Here is a 17,788-nt window from a genome sequence, read left to right as displayed (position 1 = left end):
ACCCCAGTCTCTGCTTTAGTTCCTGCCTTGAGTTCCCATCCTGCCTTCCCTTGCTATGGACTGTAGCATAGAAGTGTAAGCCAAATAGACCCTTTTTTCCCCAAAATGCTTGTGGCCAGTGTTTTTCTGTTTGTTTGTTTGTTTTTTTGCTTTTACAATTTACTTATCTTAAGACAGGCGGTAGTCCTGTATGCCTTTAATGCCACCATTTGGGAGGCAGAGGAGGTAAATCTCCAGGCCAGCCTGATCTACAGAGCTAGTTTTAGGACAGCCAGGGACACACACACACACACCTGTCTCAAAACACCAACACAGAGAGATGTAATGTTTACTTATTATATATATATATGTATATATGTATATATATATATATGCTTTGCCTGCATCTGCATCTGTGTATCATGTGTGGAAACCTGACAAGGCATCAGATCTTCTAGAACATGGGTGCTGGGAACTAAGCCTGAGTATTCTGGAAGAGTGCCCAGCAGTCTGGGAAGAAACATCTCCCCAGTTCCTGGTCAGTGTTTTAACACAGCAACAGAAAAATCTCAAGAACGTTAAGTTAAAAACTCCAGAAATCATATCTCTCTATGGTACAAGTTCAGCATCTACCAGGTGTAAAGATTTGGCAAGGCATGCTAGCTTCATGCATGTGGCCTGCAGTGGTTTGAATGAGAATGGTCCGAATAGGCCCCCATATATTTGAATACTTAGTCACCATTTGGTGGAGTTGTTTGGAAAGGATGAGGTGGTGTGACCTTGCTGGAGGAGGTGTGTCACTGGGCAGACTTTGAGTTATATAATAATAATAATAATAATAATAATAATAATAATAATAATTTATACAGTGTTCTGCCTACATGCCAGAGGAGGGCACCAGATCTTACTATAGAGGGTTAGGAGCCATCATATGGTTTCTAGGAATTGAACTCGGGACTTTTGGAAGAGCAGCCAGTGCTCGTAACCTCTGAGCCATCTCTCCAGCCCACGCCTGTGAGATCAGCTGCCGCTGGGTGTGCAGAGTAGAGGAAAGGGGGAAACATCTGAGACTTGCCATCTGGACAGCACTTTAGACTTATAAAAAATTTATCCAGGCTGTGGGTCGGGCTTGCCTGACATGTGTGAGGCCCTGGTTTAATCCCCAGAAACACACACACACACACACACACACACACACACACACACACACACACACTCCTTCAATCTCAAGGTACTGGCAGCCTGTTTAGGAATCTCTTTTTCTGCTCATCTCTCATCATTTCTCTCCTCTTTTCTTTCTTTTTAAGATGTATTCTGTTTTATGTGTTTATGTGAACACCAGCATGTGCCTGATGCCAGGGGAGACGAGGAGGGTATTGGAGCCCCTGAAACTGGAGTTACAGTAGTTGTAAGCAGATGTGGGTGGTAAGAGCTGAATCCAGGTCTCCTGGAGGAGCAGCAAGCACCCTTAACCACTGGTCCATCTCTCCAGCCCATTTCTCTCTGCTTTCTCCTGCAAAATAGCTTTCCAGAAGAAAATCGTTCCGGTTGCCTTCCAGGCTTTGGTTATCATTATTGGAAATCTCTGGACGTGCACTCACTCTGGTTTTCCTTGCTCTGTTCAATCTCCACCTCGCTGGATTTGGGATGTGTTATCCTCCAGACTGCTTTGCTGTCGCTGCAGGATTTCAGCATTTCCTAGGCCTCTGCCTAGTATCTGCCCTCAGGGCCTGTCTTGGCTAGCTCTGAGCTGGGTGTCTGCTCCCACTGAGTTGTCATGGAGAAGGTTTAGAAACATGGCAGGCATATTCCTGCCACCTGGAAACAAGCTGGTTTGTAGAGAAACCACCATGGAGGGGGAGAAAGAGCTCTCGGAGGGTGGAGCGGGTGCCAAGGAAGCCGGTTGTGATGCTGCAGTGCTGTATGCTGCTTGGCAGGCCGTCTCCCGCTGATCACCTCAGATCCTGCAGAACCCTGGGAGCCTGTGTCAGACAGAAGGGCACAGACTGCAGAAGAGTTTGAAGATTCTAGGGAGAGGGGTTTCTGTGCAACCCACGTCTGTGGGATCAGACCAAGTGGGCTCTAGACACACCAACAGAAATGCAGGCATCATGCAAGCAGAATCCTTCACCCATGCACTTCCACGAGGCTGTCTGTGGCAGCTTCTCGTGGGACCTGCGTGTCCCAGTGATGATACCTCCTGTGCTGCTCCACACTGCAGGGATAGCCGGTTCAAAGCATCTGTCGCTTTATAGGCCAGGAACAGTTGAGCTTCACTGAAAGTCCTGGGGACATTTGTAACTTTCCTTACATCAGGATAGAGAAGCAGCCACCTGGATGAGCATTTCTCCTGATCAGGCACCAGAAGACCACCATCTCCACGGAAGCCAAGTTGTCGAGCACAGTGTTTGAGCTGAAGCACGTCGCCGAGGGCATCCTTCAGTGACCTCTGGATGAGCAGTGGTTGTACAAGGACGACCAGCTCTGGGCAAGAGTGGCTTCATTATCCAGACAGCACAGCCAGACAGCACAGCCAGTGGTGTCCAGCCTTTGGAAAAGACGGTGCCATTGAAGCCCTGCTCATTGAGCTCTTCTCCAGCCCTCCAGAGCTTCCAGATATGAGGAAGCCACAGGATTCTGGAGGCAGTGCCGACGAACCAGCCATGCAGTGAGGTCCCCAGGCCCACTCCCTAGAAACGAATTCCCCTAATTAAAAAAAAAAAAAAAGATTCGGCTGTCTAAAAAAGAAAGGTTAGACAATAACATTAAATAGAACTAGCAGTAGATTTTCTCTTGCTCCATGAGTGTAATCGATTGCCCTCTAAGCCGGTCTAAATTCTGGCACTCTGCCCAGATGCCATGCTGGTGTACACATCCGGAGATCATGACCCCTGAAGTTACAGAGCTGGCTGCCTTTTCCTGGAGAAGGTTTGTATACTTTTTTCTGCCACTTGAGCTAGATGCAAGATCCAAGGGTCTATCCTGATGCCCATATAGTGAAGAGTCATCTCAAAGGGTTTTCTAAAAGATTCCAAAGACTTGTTTACAGATTTGATTGTAAGTGTAAGAAACTATCTTTTTTGTTGTTTTGCTTTTGTTTGTTTTTTTGAAACAGGGTGTGTGTGTGTGTGTGTGTGTGTGTGTGTGTGTGTTTGTGTGTGTGTAAAAGTCCTGGCTCCTGGAACTTACTACAAAGTGACCAGGCTGGCCTTGAACTCACAGAGATCTGCCTGCCTCTGCCTTCTGAGTGCTGGGATTAAAGACATAGATCACCACAGCCAGTGAAACTCTCCCTTTCTATTACTTTTCCATTTGTGGTGTGTGTGTATATATGTGCGGATCACTTGTGAGTGTGCGTGTGGAAATCAGGTAACCTCAGATGTCGTTCCTCGGGATCTGCTTATCTTTGGTTTTGAGATGGTGTCTTTCATTAGCTCGGGGCTTGTCACTTGGCAAGGCTATCTGGCCCCCACGCATCAGGGAACTTACGGTGGCCCTTCCCCGGTGCTGGGATTACAAGTACATACCACGATGCCTGGCTTTTCCATAAGGATTCTGGGCATTGAGTTTAGGTGCTCATGTTTGCGCCTTACGGATTTAGCTACATCGCTCCACACTTCCCCCCCCCCCCCCCTTTTTGAGATGGGATCTTGCTACGTAAGCCAGGATGCCCTGGAATTTACTACGTAGTCTGACAGGCTTCAAACTTAAAATCCTCCTGCCTCAGCATCCCAAATTGTGAAGTTACAGCCATGCACTACCACAGCAAGTTGCCATACCCTCCCTCTCTCTTATTTTATTTTCTGTGTGTAGATGCTTTGCTTGCCTGCATGTGCACCACCTGCATACGGTGCCTGCAGAGACCAAAAGGGAGCATCGGAACCCCTGTGACCGGGGTTATGAGCTGCCCTATGGCTTCTGAGGATGTGGAGCCCAGGTCCTCAGGAAGAGCAGCCATTGCTTTGAGCCACTGAGTCATTACTCTGGCCCCTTTCTATTTTTTTTTCCTTCCTTCCTTCCATTCTTCCTTCCTTCCTTCTCCCTGTATTTTCACCTTTTATGGTCCCAAGCTTGACTTTACTCGCTTTAATAACCTTTCATGGCCAGCCCTTATCTTGCTAGAGAAGTTTTGCTTGCTTCCCTCCTTCCCCCTCTCTATCTGTGGCAACGGAGTCCGACTGTGAAACCCAGACCTTTTGGTTATACCCAAATTAAGTAGTTGATAACTGCTTCATTCCTGATCCCTTTCTGTTGTGTATCTTCGGCAAGAAGCAGGAAGGGCTTCTCTGGCTAATGCCATGTCCATTTCGAGCAAGATGCAGTCCGGTTCAGGAGAGTTCGCTTCTCAGGAGGGGAGCAGGCTTTCCCACCCAGACCCCAGACTTCACATAATAGTGGAAACAAGTGCTTTACCTGTCCTCGAAGGAGTACAAGTTTATGACAGTACTGATGGTACCCAGAAAGTAAATAAAACTGGCTACTGGCAAGCCTTAAAAATACTGAGAGAAAAAGGTGGGATTTCTAACTACTTTTTAAATTTTTAAATTTAATTTGTTTGTTTTGTAAGTAGGACAAAGTTTCCCAGAAAACCTAGAGGTACTTGGAATCTGAGTTCTGGTCCCTTGCAGCCACCCAATACATCACAATGCTTGGAGTGTCTAGAGTGGGCACGCCCAACACGAGAACATCTGGTTGAGGAGAGGCTCGCTCACGGCATTTAGATGGGGAGATGGATGAGGATGGTGCCAGATTTCCCTTTGAAGTCGAGAATATCATCTAGAAGCCTAGAAAGTGGAAGCCAAGCTGCAGAGGACACAGAGTTGACAGCAGGGGAAGGAGTTACTGAGGAACACTGAGGTAGAGGAGTGTTATTGTTTAAATGTGAAAGGTCCCTCACGCGCCGAAACTCTGAGGTGGGGCCTGGCGTGAGGAAAGGGCTGGATTACTGGAGACTTAGCTCTGAAGGTTATATCTGTTCCCGGTCCCTGTCTGGCTTTCTGTTTCCTGTTCCATGAGGTAAACAGTTGCACCCTGCAACTGAACACATGCTCCTGCAGCCATAATATTTTGACTCGGCACAGTCCCAGAATCGGCAGAGCAAAGACAATAGACAGAAATCTATGAAGCTGTGCACCAAGATAAATATTTTCTCCATTAAGTCATGGCATGAAATTTGTCACAGAGAAGTAAAATTAACTAATATAAGGAGATAGGGAGAATCTACCAGTGGGAGCTCACCGTAGAGGCAAACCGAACTTGGGCTGGGCTTGTCTTCTGCAAGAAGGATGGTTCAACCTGAGTATGTAACATGAACCATCTGGGAACCTTGAAAAAAAAAAAAAAAGCCAGACTCCTAATACTGTGACTCGTTCACACAGACTCTCATGTTATGGTGACCCTCAGCTGTAAAATTATTTTATTGCTACTTCATAACTGTAATTTTTATACTGTTGATGAACAGTAATGGAAATATCTGTTTTTTGATGTTCTTAGTGGATCCCTGTGAAAGTGTCTTTTCACACACACACACACACACACACACACACACACACACACCACCCTCCCCCACTGTCCAGAGAGGGGTCATGACCCACAGGTTGAGAACCGCTGCAGCAGAACTTTCTGCGCTGTTCTAGATTTGTCCCATCCGATATTACGTCCTCTCCAACATGTGGCTACTGACCACTTGGCACGTGTGGAGCTGAATCTTCAGTTTCACTTAAATGTGGTTAGCTTAAGTTTAAACAGTCACGTGCCACTCAGGAGTACGAAGTTGAGAAGGACAGTTCTACAGCAGTGGTTTTCAAGCTTGCGTGCATGTCAGAATCATCCAGAGAAGGAGCCAAAAGCCAGATTGAGGGTCCTGTATCTGATATCAGATGCTGGGCTGCTGGTCCAGGGACCACCCTTTGAGTACTTCTGCCAGAGAACTACATCATCCCAGATATGATATGAGTTACTGTCAGTAAACTGGCCTCTTGTCTCTGGCTAGTGAATTTCATTCCACTTCATTGTCAGGAGGACCCACTGAGTCTCATTGGTTTACTGGTGGGCTACAAAGAGGTGTGATCAGGACCCCCTAAGGAGGCCTCTTTACCATTCCCACCGACTGTGGTAAGCAACAAAACACACTGTGTACTGTCAGCCAGGTTAACTGCGTCCAAACCAGCTCTGCACAACATTTGCTGGGTGATTTTTGAAAAACTGCTCAGTGTCTCAATTTTATCACCATAGAATGGGACTAATGGTACTTCTCTCATAGACATCTTGGGAGATTTAGGTGTGTTAAAATGCGGCCTGTGGAGACAGAGAGGTGGCTTTCCGGTTAAGAGCACTGGCTGCTGCTCTTCCAGAGGACCCAGGTTTGATTCCCAGCATCCATGCAGCAGCTCACAACCATCTGTGACTCCAGTACCAGGGAATCCTATGCCCTCTCCTGGCCTCATGGGGCATGGCACCAGGCACACACCCGGAGTGCAGATGCACAGGCAGGCAAACAAAACATTCACACATGTAAAATCAAAATGATAATAATAATAATGTAAATATAAATGTCGCTTGCATAATGTGACAGCTTTGAATGCATTAGCTGTTAACACCCTTGTAATCCTACCCCAGACTTAGCAAATTCCCCTTCTGCTGTGCATTTTGTTCATCCTGTGAGTTCTTTCCAAATAAGCAGCTATTCCTGGGAGGAACATTCTGCCCACTCTCATATTTTGCTGAGGGCTCTGGAGATCTTTGAGATCCTCTAGGGCTTTCCTCTTAGAGTATCCAAGGACAGCTGAAAGGTGACAAAGTAGGAACACAGCCAGCAGCTTGCTACATTCTTCATCTTCATGTCCAGTGCACAACCAGGGCCAGCACAGGCCAGCCCATCCACTTAGCATCTCTGTAGACCAATGTACATCCATAAAACCACAAATTCCAAAATTACCATCGAAGTCAACTTTACTGTCTAACAAGGTAGTTTGGTAAACAATATACCCCTCCTTCCCTCAGCCAACCTGAGACTAACGCATACCCCAGAAAAATCATTATTCCAAGACCTCTCCCTTTGAGATGTTTGGGGTCTTGTCACACAGTGATTGTGTGACAACCTCAGATGAGATACCACCCAAATCTTGTAACCCTCCCCTGCCCCAGGACCAGTCTCAAGCTCAAACGACCCTAATTCCTTCCTTTCCCACATCCCAAGACTAGCCAATACTGTCCACTAATTGAGTGCTGTTTTCCAGAGCTTTTAAAGCATGAACCATTTTAACAACTCCCTACCAAGTAGGATCTATGTCTCCATTTAACAAAGGGGCAGGTGGGAGAGAATGTTGGGTTGGTCTGAGTGAGCCATACTTCTCCTTTGGCAAATCCCTTGCTCTGAAAGGGTGGGGGTGATCATGTGGGGTGGGATTTCACAGCTTTGTGACTGCCATTCATTCTGTGACTCTCAGATGGCTCCAAATGTCAACAGCGGGACACCTAAATTCCGCCTCCTATTCAATCTCTCAAATAAGCGAAGAAACACAGTGGAAAGGGGGAGCACAGTGCAACCTGAAAAGCCTTTGTCATCATGGGGCTCAGCAGATGACCTGGAGAAAATGCAGATACCACAATTAAGAGGCCTGAGTCTGCTTCAGACTGAAGCAGTCTTCAGATGAATCCTTCCGCCCACAAGGGAAAGGTGGAAGCAACAGACCCCCACCAAAGACAGACAGGCTTCCCCCCAGAAATAGCTTATTCCTCCCTGGGCGAACACAAGAGCCACGGGTTCCCTCTCTCTTCAGAACCCCAACACTAGGATTGGCAGGGTGGGTGTGCACAGACAGTAGATGTGAATCATCCTTCTTACAGTCCTGTGAATTGTGAAAGAGTCAGACACACATAAAAAAAAAAAAACACCATGCTATCAGTATTGTGCCAGCGGGAGGAAGAAAGATACAAGCAGCTCAAAGTGACTGATGATTTAAAATCTCAGGGGACTGGTGTTTTTGCTCACGAGACATGTGAGTGTACGATGAATGACTTTTGTCATCACGAGGGGCATGACTGCACATGATGAATCGGGAGCAATAGCTCTGCAAATGACGGTGTTATCAGCGATCTTTAGAAGAAAACATCCTCTCGCCCTAACATCCTACTGCCTCTGGCCTGCACTAACCTTGACCTGTTAAAAACCAAGCCGCCTCAGGGGTAGTTGTGAAGGACTGGGGGCAAACTGTGTGGGGGTTGCATAAAGCAGGAAGAGGTAGAGAGAATGCCAAAGCTCCATGTTTTGAGTCAATGAGAAGCCCTTCTGCAGAGACACACATAACCAAGCACGGGACCAGTTGTAATACTTGGCCCCTGCTCCAGACATGCAAATCCAGGCACCACATAGAGCAGCTAACAGTTCTAGAAGCCAGAGGTATCTGCCGCTGGATCCCTTTCCAAGCTGTGTCAAGTGATGCAAAGTATTACTGGGCAATGATGATGCGTGCCTGTGATCCTGGGACTTGGGTGGCTTGATCAGGAGGATTGGGAGATCAAGACTAGCCTGGGCTACATAGAGACTCTGCCTCAAAAACCAAAACACATGTAACGACACCTGTTTCCTTATGCTCTAAGGTGAGTCTGCCCAGAAACCTGTGGGTAATGTCAGTTGCCTAGATGCTCTTAATCAGGTTTCTGGGAGTGGGATATTCTTAGTCAACTTCTCATTGACTTAGACCTAACCAGAAATCTCTTTGGATTTTTTTTTTTTAAACATTGGAAATACTTCTGATATGTTGACTGTCTTGTCTTTAGCAAGAACAGCTGAATGCTGGAGCAGACATTTGGTGAACTGGGGTTCTGTATGGCATGAGGTTTGGTGTTCTAGGTCCACAATGATTATTTATCCCTCCTCTCTAAAATGACATACAGCACCCTGGAAGGCCATATTCTCAGTCTTTCTCACTCCCATGCCTCCTAATTTAAGGTATATGGCATTATAGATTTGACCCGATTAATCAAGCCTTTTGTGACGGAAAAAGAGTAACAATGACTAGATGATGGCTGACTGGCATCTCTAGGAGACTGGAAAGACTTGACATTAGTGCCTCGAGGGACAATTAGGTCTACCTGAGAATGCATGTGTCCAGGGGAAAGTTAGGTAGGCTCAGTGGGGAAACAAAGACACGTGTTCATGACATTGTAGAAGAAATGAGCCCTAAAGTCAGTAATCCAGGAGATTCTCTTTCCTGAACATCAAGACAGGAATGGTGGCACACACCTTTAATCCTAGCACTCAGGAGGCAGAGGCAGGTGGATTTCTGGGTCAGAGGCCAGCTTGGTCTACAGATTGAGTTCCAGGACAACCAGGGCTACGCAGAGAGAGCCTTCCTCAAAACAAACAAAGAGTAGTGTTTATCATGTAGTATGTGCTAAATAAACAGAGGCCTGCATACACAAACTGTTCTATACAGGTTTCCTCTGATCACCATTCATGGGTCTGTCCTCTGCTCATCCACATCCCCAACCTCCTCTCCACCCAATATTTAAGCACTTATCCTAGATGAGATTCTGTACCATAGGCTACAGGGGATTTGATGGTAAATAAGATGCAGCATCTCTCTCATCCATCTTTGTAGAACTTTGTAACGGAGGGATACTAAGGGGCAGACTACATAATATCCAGAATACAGACTACATTCTCATTGCTTGGATACTGTTTGCCCCTCAAGCAGTTCATGTCCTGGGGCCTTGGTTCCCATGATGACAGTATTGAGGTGGTGGACTCACACTTAAGAAATGTGGACTAATAAAAATGCACAGTATGGATTCCACCTTCTGGAGGGATTAATGCTGGTCTTGCAGAATGGTCTGGGTCTTGTGGGGATGGCTGAGTTCATTTGGATTGACATACACGTGTCTGGCTTCTCTGTCTCATTTCCTGTCTTATGAGTGGAGCACTCCCCAGGTGCATCTGACATGTAATGTTCCCCTGAAGTCCTCATCAGAAGGCAAGCAGGTGCTGGTAAGATGCTCTTGGCCTCCAGAACTATCAGCAACAAATCTCTTTTATTTTGAACTTAGCCTTGGGTATTGTGTTAGAGCAAAAGAAAATAGACCAAGACATTCCTCTATCTTTACTACCCTAAAGACCTTTTGCATTTGGCAAATCCTTGTTACCGCTTTATTGAAAACCCAGTCTGTGTGCTTCCAAAACAAAATGTCCATTTTCCTGTCCAGAGGGGTCAGACTGTGGTCCCTGCCACAGCAGAATATCGCACTGTCTTCGACAATGATTTGTTCTGACACAGTTTGGGCTTGTTTTCTTGGTATCCAACCGAATTAAAGCCTTTCCAGCCTTTCTTAACCCTACTCATATACTTCTTTTTTTTGAAGTGGCAAATGTTCCAAAAGAGTAAATATAAAGCTGTAGCCACTTCAAGGTTGGGATCTCCTAGAAGGCAAGTCATTTCCAGCCTGCTCAGTTCCGGACACCTGTTAGAATGGTATTTGGGGACAATTCTCCACCCCTGCTCTCCCCCAATGTTCTCTTGCTGCATTTCAGAGTAAAACAAAACTTCTCCTCTCTGGGTAACTTAAATTAGGATCCCATGAAAGACTTTGGGCATTCATTATCTTTAGAAAGAAACATGAACATTTCTTTAAAATATGCAGGTGGTTCTCCTTCCATTTCTGTGTGTTTTGTTTTGACAGTGTCTCATTATCTCACCCAGAGTCCTTCAGCATCCACAGGACTACGACTATAGATCTGTACCCCCCTCCAACTTTTGTAGACGGTCAGGGACTTGAAGGAACCATTTCTTACTGCCACTGGATTTGAGCTCTGTTTTTGTTTTAATTTTACTTGGCCATATGGACTTTTTGGTAAAAATCTAAAATGTTTGCATCCTTTACATAGTGGTTCTCTCAGTGTCTAATTTGGTGACATTCAGGCCTGGGCCTCTGCATCACCTGTGACCCTGTAGCTGCAATGTGCTTCTCAAGACTCCTCCATCTGTAACGAATCATGGTGGTACATTACCCTCTCCAGCCACAGCAGTCATGTCACTCTGTTTATAGAATCGGGAGTCACTGTCATTCTCAGTTTGCACAAACCGGAGGTCAGCAACCATGATCCTGCTTCTACATGGTGGGAACTAAGGCCTAGACAGGTGATCTATCTGAAGTAAGGTGGGAAGCAGACTAGGTAACAGGCCAGGAAAGATCCCCCATGTGCCTTTCAGTGCTTGGTTCAAAACGCCAGACTGCCTCCTCAAACTAATGCCCAGATTTTAAAGTAAGTAGTTTTGAGGGTGGAGTTTCCTATGGAGGTGTCAGAAGCAACTCAGGAACCACAAGATCCAAGAGCCACAATCACATTAACTCTTTAGTAAAATGCTCCTGTCTTAGAGCAGCACATTATCACAGCTCACCAACAAGTGTTAAAGGACACACCACCCATTCAAGACACAAGCCTTGGTACATTGCACCTTTCCTGGTTTCACATTATCTCAGGCGTGACACCTAGACACAGCTTTCTTTGACACAAGACTCCTCTTAGCATGTGATGGGGTAGGGTTGATGAGGGGTGTGGGCAATCGCCAGTCATTTTAGGGACAATTCTGCCAGCAGAATACACACAAAACACATCTAATGCACTACATCTCTACCCTGATTCCTTTCTTTTTGGTAAGTTTTTTTTGTTTGTTTTTGTTTTACTTCCTGACCTTGATTTGCTGTCAAAGGGGATGGTGTGGTGGACTTCCCACCTTTTCTGGTGAACACATAGCTGACAGGTGGCTATGAGTGGGGTCAGTTTCAGCTTCACGGAAGGAGCGCTCAATGGGTTAAAACTGCCAAGTGATAACTAAACCTTCTGACCAGGGAGTGGCTTGGTATTTCAAGCACACCCCACCCCCGCCCTACACACACACCTCAGATGCTAAATGACCATCTGTGATGCACTGTCCTGTCTAATGCCAGGAATCCATATTACCAGAAACAAACTAGGCTAATAGCGGTCCTCCTGCCTCCCAACTCCAGGTCAAGAAAGGCACAAAGGAAACCAACAAATAACACTGAAGTGGTGCTCTGGATCCAGGAGATTTTGAGGTACCAGAAGAGCTCTGAAGGCCCTATCTGGCAGATGGGAAAGGTGAGGCACCAAGAAACTGATTAAATACTCCAGGTATGTGAGAGGGTACCAGGAATTTAAGGAGGGAAGATTCTTTTTTCCCACTAGGGAAGAGTGATACCCTACCAACACTAGCACAGCTCAGCACAGAGGCAATTCTAGACCTTCAGCCACCACAGGTAAGCAGCCAAGGATCCTAAATGGTCCTCAGGGCGCTGAACTGACTGAATCACAGCGGGAATCCTACACACTCCAGGGCTCACCCTAGAGACCGCATTCAAGGCTGGAGCTTTAGGCAAGAGCGGCCTGGGCAGGCACAGAAGGTAACTCTGCTTTGTAAGGCAATGGCTTCTGTCTGCAGGCCCCACACAGGGAAATGGGCAGCAGACACTTGCCTCCACTGGAATACACCACCTTCCATGGAAGCCTCATGGGGTGGGATGCTGCTGCCTAAGAAAACCATCACCTCCAGAGAACTCGGAGGATGGAGGGCTTCCGTTAAAGCCAAACAGCGTCACCAATCCACCCTATGCCATTTGGGAGAATAAGAAGTGATTATTATCTGCAGATGATTGTCTAACTAGAAAGCCTAGGGGTTCAACTGAAAAAAAAAATATGGGAACAGGAGAAATTTGCTCAGGTGTCAGACTAATAGTCCCACACTCAGAACTAATAGCTTTTGTGGTTCCTTGTGCATGAACTAACATCTTCGAAAAGCTGTGCTTTCTTGGGAGACTTTAAGGTCTGTGCAACTTGTATTTCAAAAGATAGAGGTGAGCCTGGAAGATATCCCCTTGGCTGCTGCAACTTAAAGTTGTCTTGGACGCAAATGTCAGAAAGATGCCCAAGGCAACTGTGGCAGAGAGAACCCGACATTCACCTCTGTGCTTTCTCCTAGGGGACCCTCCCTCTCCCTAGCTACTTCCTATTCCAACCCAAAGACACAAGTGGATGTGCCTTGTCATTTCCAAACGACGTAAGTCTGTAAAATAATGGCGGCAGACGGAAAAGTACCACGTCTGGCTTCTCAGTGCCTCATGATTCATTAGTCCGGAGAGTTCATGCTGTAACAGCTGGACTGGAGATGCCCGGAGTTTGGTCAAAGTGACTAAGGAAGGCCCCACCTGGAGGCCATCTAGCTATACAGAGCAGCATGGCCCGCACATGGCAGCCGTCATTTGCGGTCCAGGCTGGCTTGTAGCTGGGCCTCTCGCACCATGCGGTCAAAAGAGCGTGTGTTGGTCTCCTCCCGCACCTTCTCCCGCACATGAAAGGAGGCCCGGGCTGTGGAGCGGGCGCTCTCCAGTGCACTTCGCCGTTCCCGAGAGAGCTGCTCGCTGCGCTCCAGCTTCCGCCCAATGGCCTGCAGCAGTTCCCGGCGGCGGCAGTCTTCATCCCTCTCCACCTTCTCCTTGTTGGCGCGCTGGGTCCTCTCCTTCTCCAGGCGGGTCTGAACCACGCGCCGCGCCTTCTGCTGCACCGCCTCCTCGGCCACCTGCGCCGCGTGCTGCAGACGTCGCTCACCCGCCCGCGCCAGCGCCTCCAGGTGGGCCTGATGCTCCCGCTCCTTGCGCTCGGCCGCTTCCTTAGCCCGCCGGCCCTGCAGCTCCTCCCTCCGGGCCCGCTCCCGCAGCTCCCGGGCTCGCTGCTCCAGCAGCTGCTCGTAGTTCTCCTGCGCGCGGCCCAAGCTGGCCTCCAGGGAGCTCCGCAGGCCCTCCCGCTCCTCGTGCTGCTGCCGGACTCGGCCCCGAAGCAGTACCTCGTGGCGGGCCCGCTCGGCCCGGCTCAGCTCCCGCTTCTCGCGCTGCTGCTGGCCCTCCTGGCGCTGCTTGGCGCGCGCCGCTCGCTGGGCGCGCTCCCTGCGGGCCAGCTCGGCGCGCTCCCGCCCCTCCCGCAGGCCCTCCTCCCGCTGCTTCAGGTTCTGCTCCTGCTGCAGCTTGCGCAGCCGGTCGTCCCGCGCGGCGCGCTCCGCCCGCTCCCGCCGCAGCAGGCCCTGGCGCTCCGCCAGCTCCCGCCGCCGCTCCTCGCTGCGCTCGCACTGCTGCTGCCTCCTCCGCGCCGCCTCCCGCTCCTCCCGGCCCCGCCGGCCCCGCCGCTCCTCCACCTGCGCGGCCCAGGCGCGCCGGCCCTGCTCGAGCGCGCGCTGCTTCTCGCGTTCCTCGCGCTCCCGCCGCTGCTCGGCGCGCATGCGCTGTTGCTCCCACTGGCCGTGGGCCGCGGCGCGCTGCTCCAGCAACAGGCGCTCCTCCTGGTGGCGCGCCAGCATGAGCGCGGCGATCTTGCGGTCGCGCTCGGGGACCCCGCGCAGGCCTCGCTCGGCGCGCACTTGGCGGACGATGCGCTCCACGTGTTGAGCGGTCTGCGGCGAGTGGCTCAGGTCTCCCAGGCTGAAGCTGCGGGCCGTGAGCGGAACCAGAGCCAGGGCGGAAGGGCGGCCCAGCGGGTTGGGCGCGGAGGACGCGGAGCCGGCGGGGCAGCTGTTCCTGGCTGCAGCCCGAGGCGGCCAGCGTAGCTCCCGGAGGCTCTCGCCGCTGTAGGACGACGACGAGGCGCCGGACTCGGAGCTGAGGGCGCCGTCCCGCCGGCGCGACAGCGAGTCCAGCGAGTGGCTCTTCCTACCTGTCCGAGAAGCCGCGGGCGGAGGCCGGGTCCTGGCGGGGGGACTCGGAGAAGTCCTTCGGGCGACCCGCGAGGCGGGCGAGGCCGGGAGGCTGCTGCTGCTGCAGCTGCTGCTGCTGCCCGCGCTCAACGCCGAGGAGGCCGTGGTCGAGGTCGGGGCTGCAGCCGGACCCTTGGGCGTGAACAGGCGCCGCTTCTCCTCGCGCATGATGCGCTCGCGCTCGGCGCGGCACTGCTGCAGTTTGGCCAGCCGCTCGGCCTCGTACGCCTCGTACAGGCCGGTGGCCACGCGCATGGAGCGGCCCGGGGCCTCGCGCACCAGGTCAGCCAGGGCCCGAGGCAGCAGCTCCACCGGTTTGACCGCACAGCGGGCGCAGGCCTCCAGCGAGCGGGGGCTGGTCAGGACGTAGCGGCTGCCCTCTGCCTCCGGGCAGGCGAAGTTGAAGAGATCGAGGTGCAGCAGCGGGGACTGCTCCCGGCGCCCACCTTCTGCCCCGGATGGGACTTCGGCCTTGCGGGGCGGCGCTGCCGAGGCGGAGGCCGAGGCCGAGGAGGCAGCCGGCTGCTGGGCTCCCTGGGCCTCGGGGGGCACGGACGCTGTGGCCTCATCCCCTTCTGTGCCGCCGGGCTCCGCTCCCTCCTTCTCCTCTTCTGGCACCGGGTCCACCATAGCTGAACCCCGTCCTTTGTTGGAGTCCCTGAGATGACAAGGAAGGGACATAGAGGAATGCATCTGTGAGCTGTTTCTCCCTCCTCAGCCATATTTGCCCCTCCCAAACTTTAATCCGATTTCGGATTAGGCTCAGGGGGCCTGATGGAACGTAAATCCTAAAACCGATGCCCTGAAAACCCAGGCTGGGTAGCTGGGGTGAGGGGACGCCGGGGCTCAGACAGCAGCTTCGGTCTCCCTCAGTCCTAGAATGCAGGGCCTGTGGGGGAGACTGCACGGGCCTGAGGCCGGCTAGATGCATCCTGCAAAGACTGTGGTGCAAGGCAGCAGGCAGCGAGGGGAGCACCGGAGGATTCCCGGGAGGATTAGCTATTTGTTTGTAGCTTAGGCGGGCTGCTGGGATGCAGCTTTGCAGGAACACAAAAGGGGAAGCGGCCTGTTCATGCCAAAGTGCATGGCTGCGAGGGCCCCAGTTGCCTAGGAAGAAGTTTATGGTTGATTTCTCTCTACCAAAAGGACCCGGGGCGCGGGGCCCTCGGGAGATGAAAGGGCTGAGAGAGGTCTCCAGGGGCTCCTCTGAGTGGAGTGATGGATTCTTTCTCCTGCCTTTTCCTCCAGCCCTCAGCCGGTGTTTGCCCGGGATGCACAAGGCACCTCCATCCTCCCAGATAGATGCATCCGGTCTCCAGGGCTGAATGTGTAGCCAAAGGTACCATCAACCCCAGCATGGTGGATTCAGACACCAGCCCCTGATGTCCACCGATTCTTTCACCGCATCTTAGGCGGAGTGGGCTCTTAGAGCGCCGTAAACCTTGCCACTCCTTGCTGGGAGCTGCCAGGTTCCCCGGGCGATTTCACTTACCCCAGGTCCGGGCTCCGGGCCCCCACGCGGAGGGCTTTTGTTCACCTCTCGCTGCTCTCCCCAGCACCTCTTCAGTCCCTGCGCCGGCGGGGTCGGGTTACGGCCGGCTGCCGCAGCCGGCGTCTCTCCATGGGAGACTACGAGCGGGGTGCACACATCCTAGACGCTAGCTACCCGGGGGAAGGGGAGTGCGACAGAGTCTCCCTAAAATATCGTGGCTCTACCCCCTTGCTCGCACTGATTCTTAAAAAAGGAAGCTGGGTTCTTCCCTCACTCGCCGCCGCATCTATCTCCACCTCTACCGCCAAGGTACCGCAGGTCTTTCGCCGCTCCTGGCGCCTCCTGGTGGCTAACTTAAGGGTGTTCATTTGTTTGCTTGGAGGACGACAAAGCAGTTAAAAACACTACTCTAGCTACACATTTACGTGTGCATATATAAGCACATGCATACATGTGCAGTACACATCTACAGAGAGGTGTGGATCTAGCAATTATCACCAGAACCCTGGTCTTTGGGCACCTTAGGCGGGCGGCCTAAGGGATCTTGAGAAGCCAACAAACCAGCCAGTAAGTAATTGGATAGAAATAGGGCACCTGGTCCAAACAGCGATTTTATTATTTAAGGAAAACTAAGATGGGAGAAAGAATGAGAACAAAGCATACTGTCGTGTTATGAAGATGTCATCACCTTCTGTGCTAACAACAAAGACACTTACAGGGGCTTGAGGCAAGCAGAACATAAGTGACCAGTGAATGCCACTTCTGATGAGCTGCTGGTCCCATTAATGAAACTAATTAGTGCCATTTCATGAGTGTTGTTTGATGATGCCTCATCCCACCTCTTCCGTCTTGAGTGGTAGTGGTCAGGGAGATTCCAGATTAGAATCCTCCAAGGAGTGGGTGAGGTGTAGAGAGTATGGTGAACTATGCTGGTAAAGAATATGACAGGGGCTGGGCAGTGGTGGCACACACCTTTAATCCCAGCGCTCAGGAGGCAGAGGCAGGTGGATCTCTGAATTTGAGGCCAGCCTGGTCTTCAGAGGGAGTTCCAGGACAGCCAGAGGGGAGAAAACACACACACACACACACACACACACACACACACACACACAAGAAAGAAAGCAAATGAAGGTTTTGAGCAAGGAAATGACACAAACGTACTTTATAGTTTAGGAACATAACTCTAGCCACAACAGGGCAAGGCAAAAGAGACTATGGAAGCCCAGTTAGGGAGGCACTGCAGTTCCCAGCACAAGGAGTGTTGGAGCCAGAAAGGGAACAATAGTAGGAAAAAAGTGTGGATTCAGTAGAAAGGGGCAACACTCAAAGGTACTTTGGCCCTAGGGTGTGAAGTGAAGGATCAAGAATGGCTGCCAAATCGTGAGAGGCTGTGTGTGTGTGTGTGTGTGTGTGTGTGTGTGTGTGTGTGTGTCAGAATGACAGTGGATCCAGGAGGGAGGATTACCTGGCATGGGAATTCGAGTTTTGGACAATTGCCCCTCTCCATCAGTGGAACATAGAGCAGGGCTGTTGAACAGGTGGCTGGGTGAGCCATGGT

The 17,788-nt window shown here is 50.7% G+C and overlaps 1 protein-coding gene and 1 pseudogene across 1 annotated transcript; one reads left to right on the top strand and one right to left on the bottom strand.

Moving 5' to 3' along the window:
- Nucleotides 1-1,775: 1,775 nt before the first annotated feature.
- LOC129667635 (elongin-B-like) lies at nucleotides 1,776-2,651 on the top strand (annotated as a pseudogene).
- Nucleotides 2,652-11,314: 8,663 nt separating this feature from the next.
- On the bottom strand, nucleotides 11,315-16,505 carry Ccdc177 (coiled-coil domain containing 177). The gene is made up of 2 exons (XM_055595495.1): nucleotides 16,231-16,505; nucleotides 11,315-15,396 (listed from the first exon to the last, which is right to left on the bottom strand). Exon 2 carries the CDS (start codon nucleotides 15,366-15,368, stop codon nucleotides 13,254-13,256), a length of 2,115 nt encoding a protein of 704 aa, XP_055451470.1. The 5' UTR covers nucleotides 15,369-15,396; nucleotides 16,231-16,505; the 3' UTR covers nucleotides 11,315-13,253.
- Nucleotides 16,506-17,788: the final 1,283 nt, after the last annotated feature.

The sequence above is a fragment of the Psammomys obesus genome, unplaced genomic scaffold, assembly GCF_907164565.1.
Source record: "Psammomys obesus unplaced genomic scaffold, mPsaObe1.curated_primary_1811, whole genome shotgun sequence".
NCBI lineage: Eukaryota > Metazoa > Chordata > Mammalia > Rodentia > Muridae > Psammomys > Psammomys obesus.
Note: the sequence above shows the minus strand (reverse complement) of the source record. Positions and strands in the feature narration are given on the sequence as shown.

Bases quoted from the DNA above. Each gene is read 5' to 3' on its own strand.
- Ccdc177 (XM_055595495.1), bottom strand. From the start codon at position 15,368: ATGGTGGACCCGGTGCCAGAAGAGGAGAAGGAGGGAGCGGAGCCCGGC.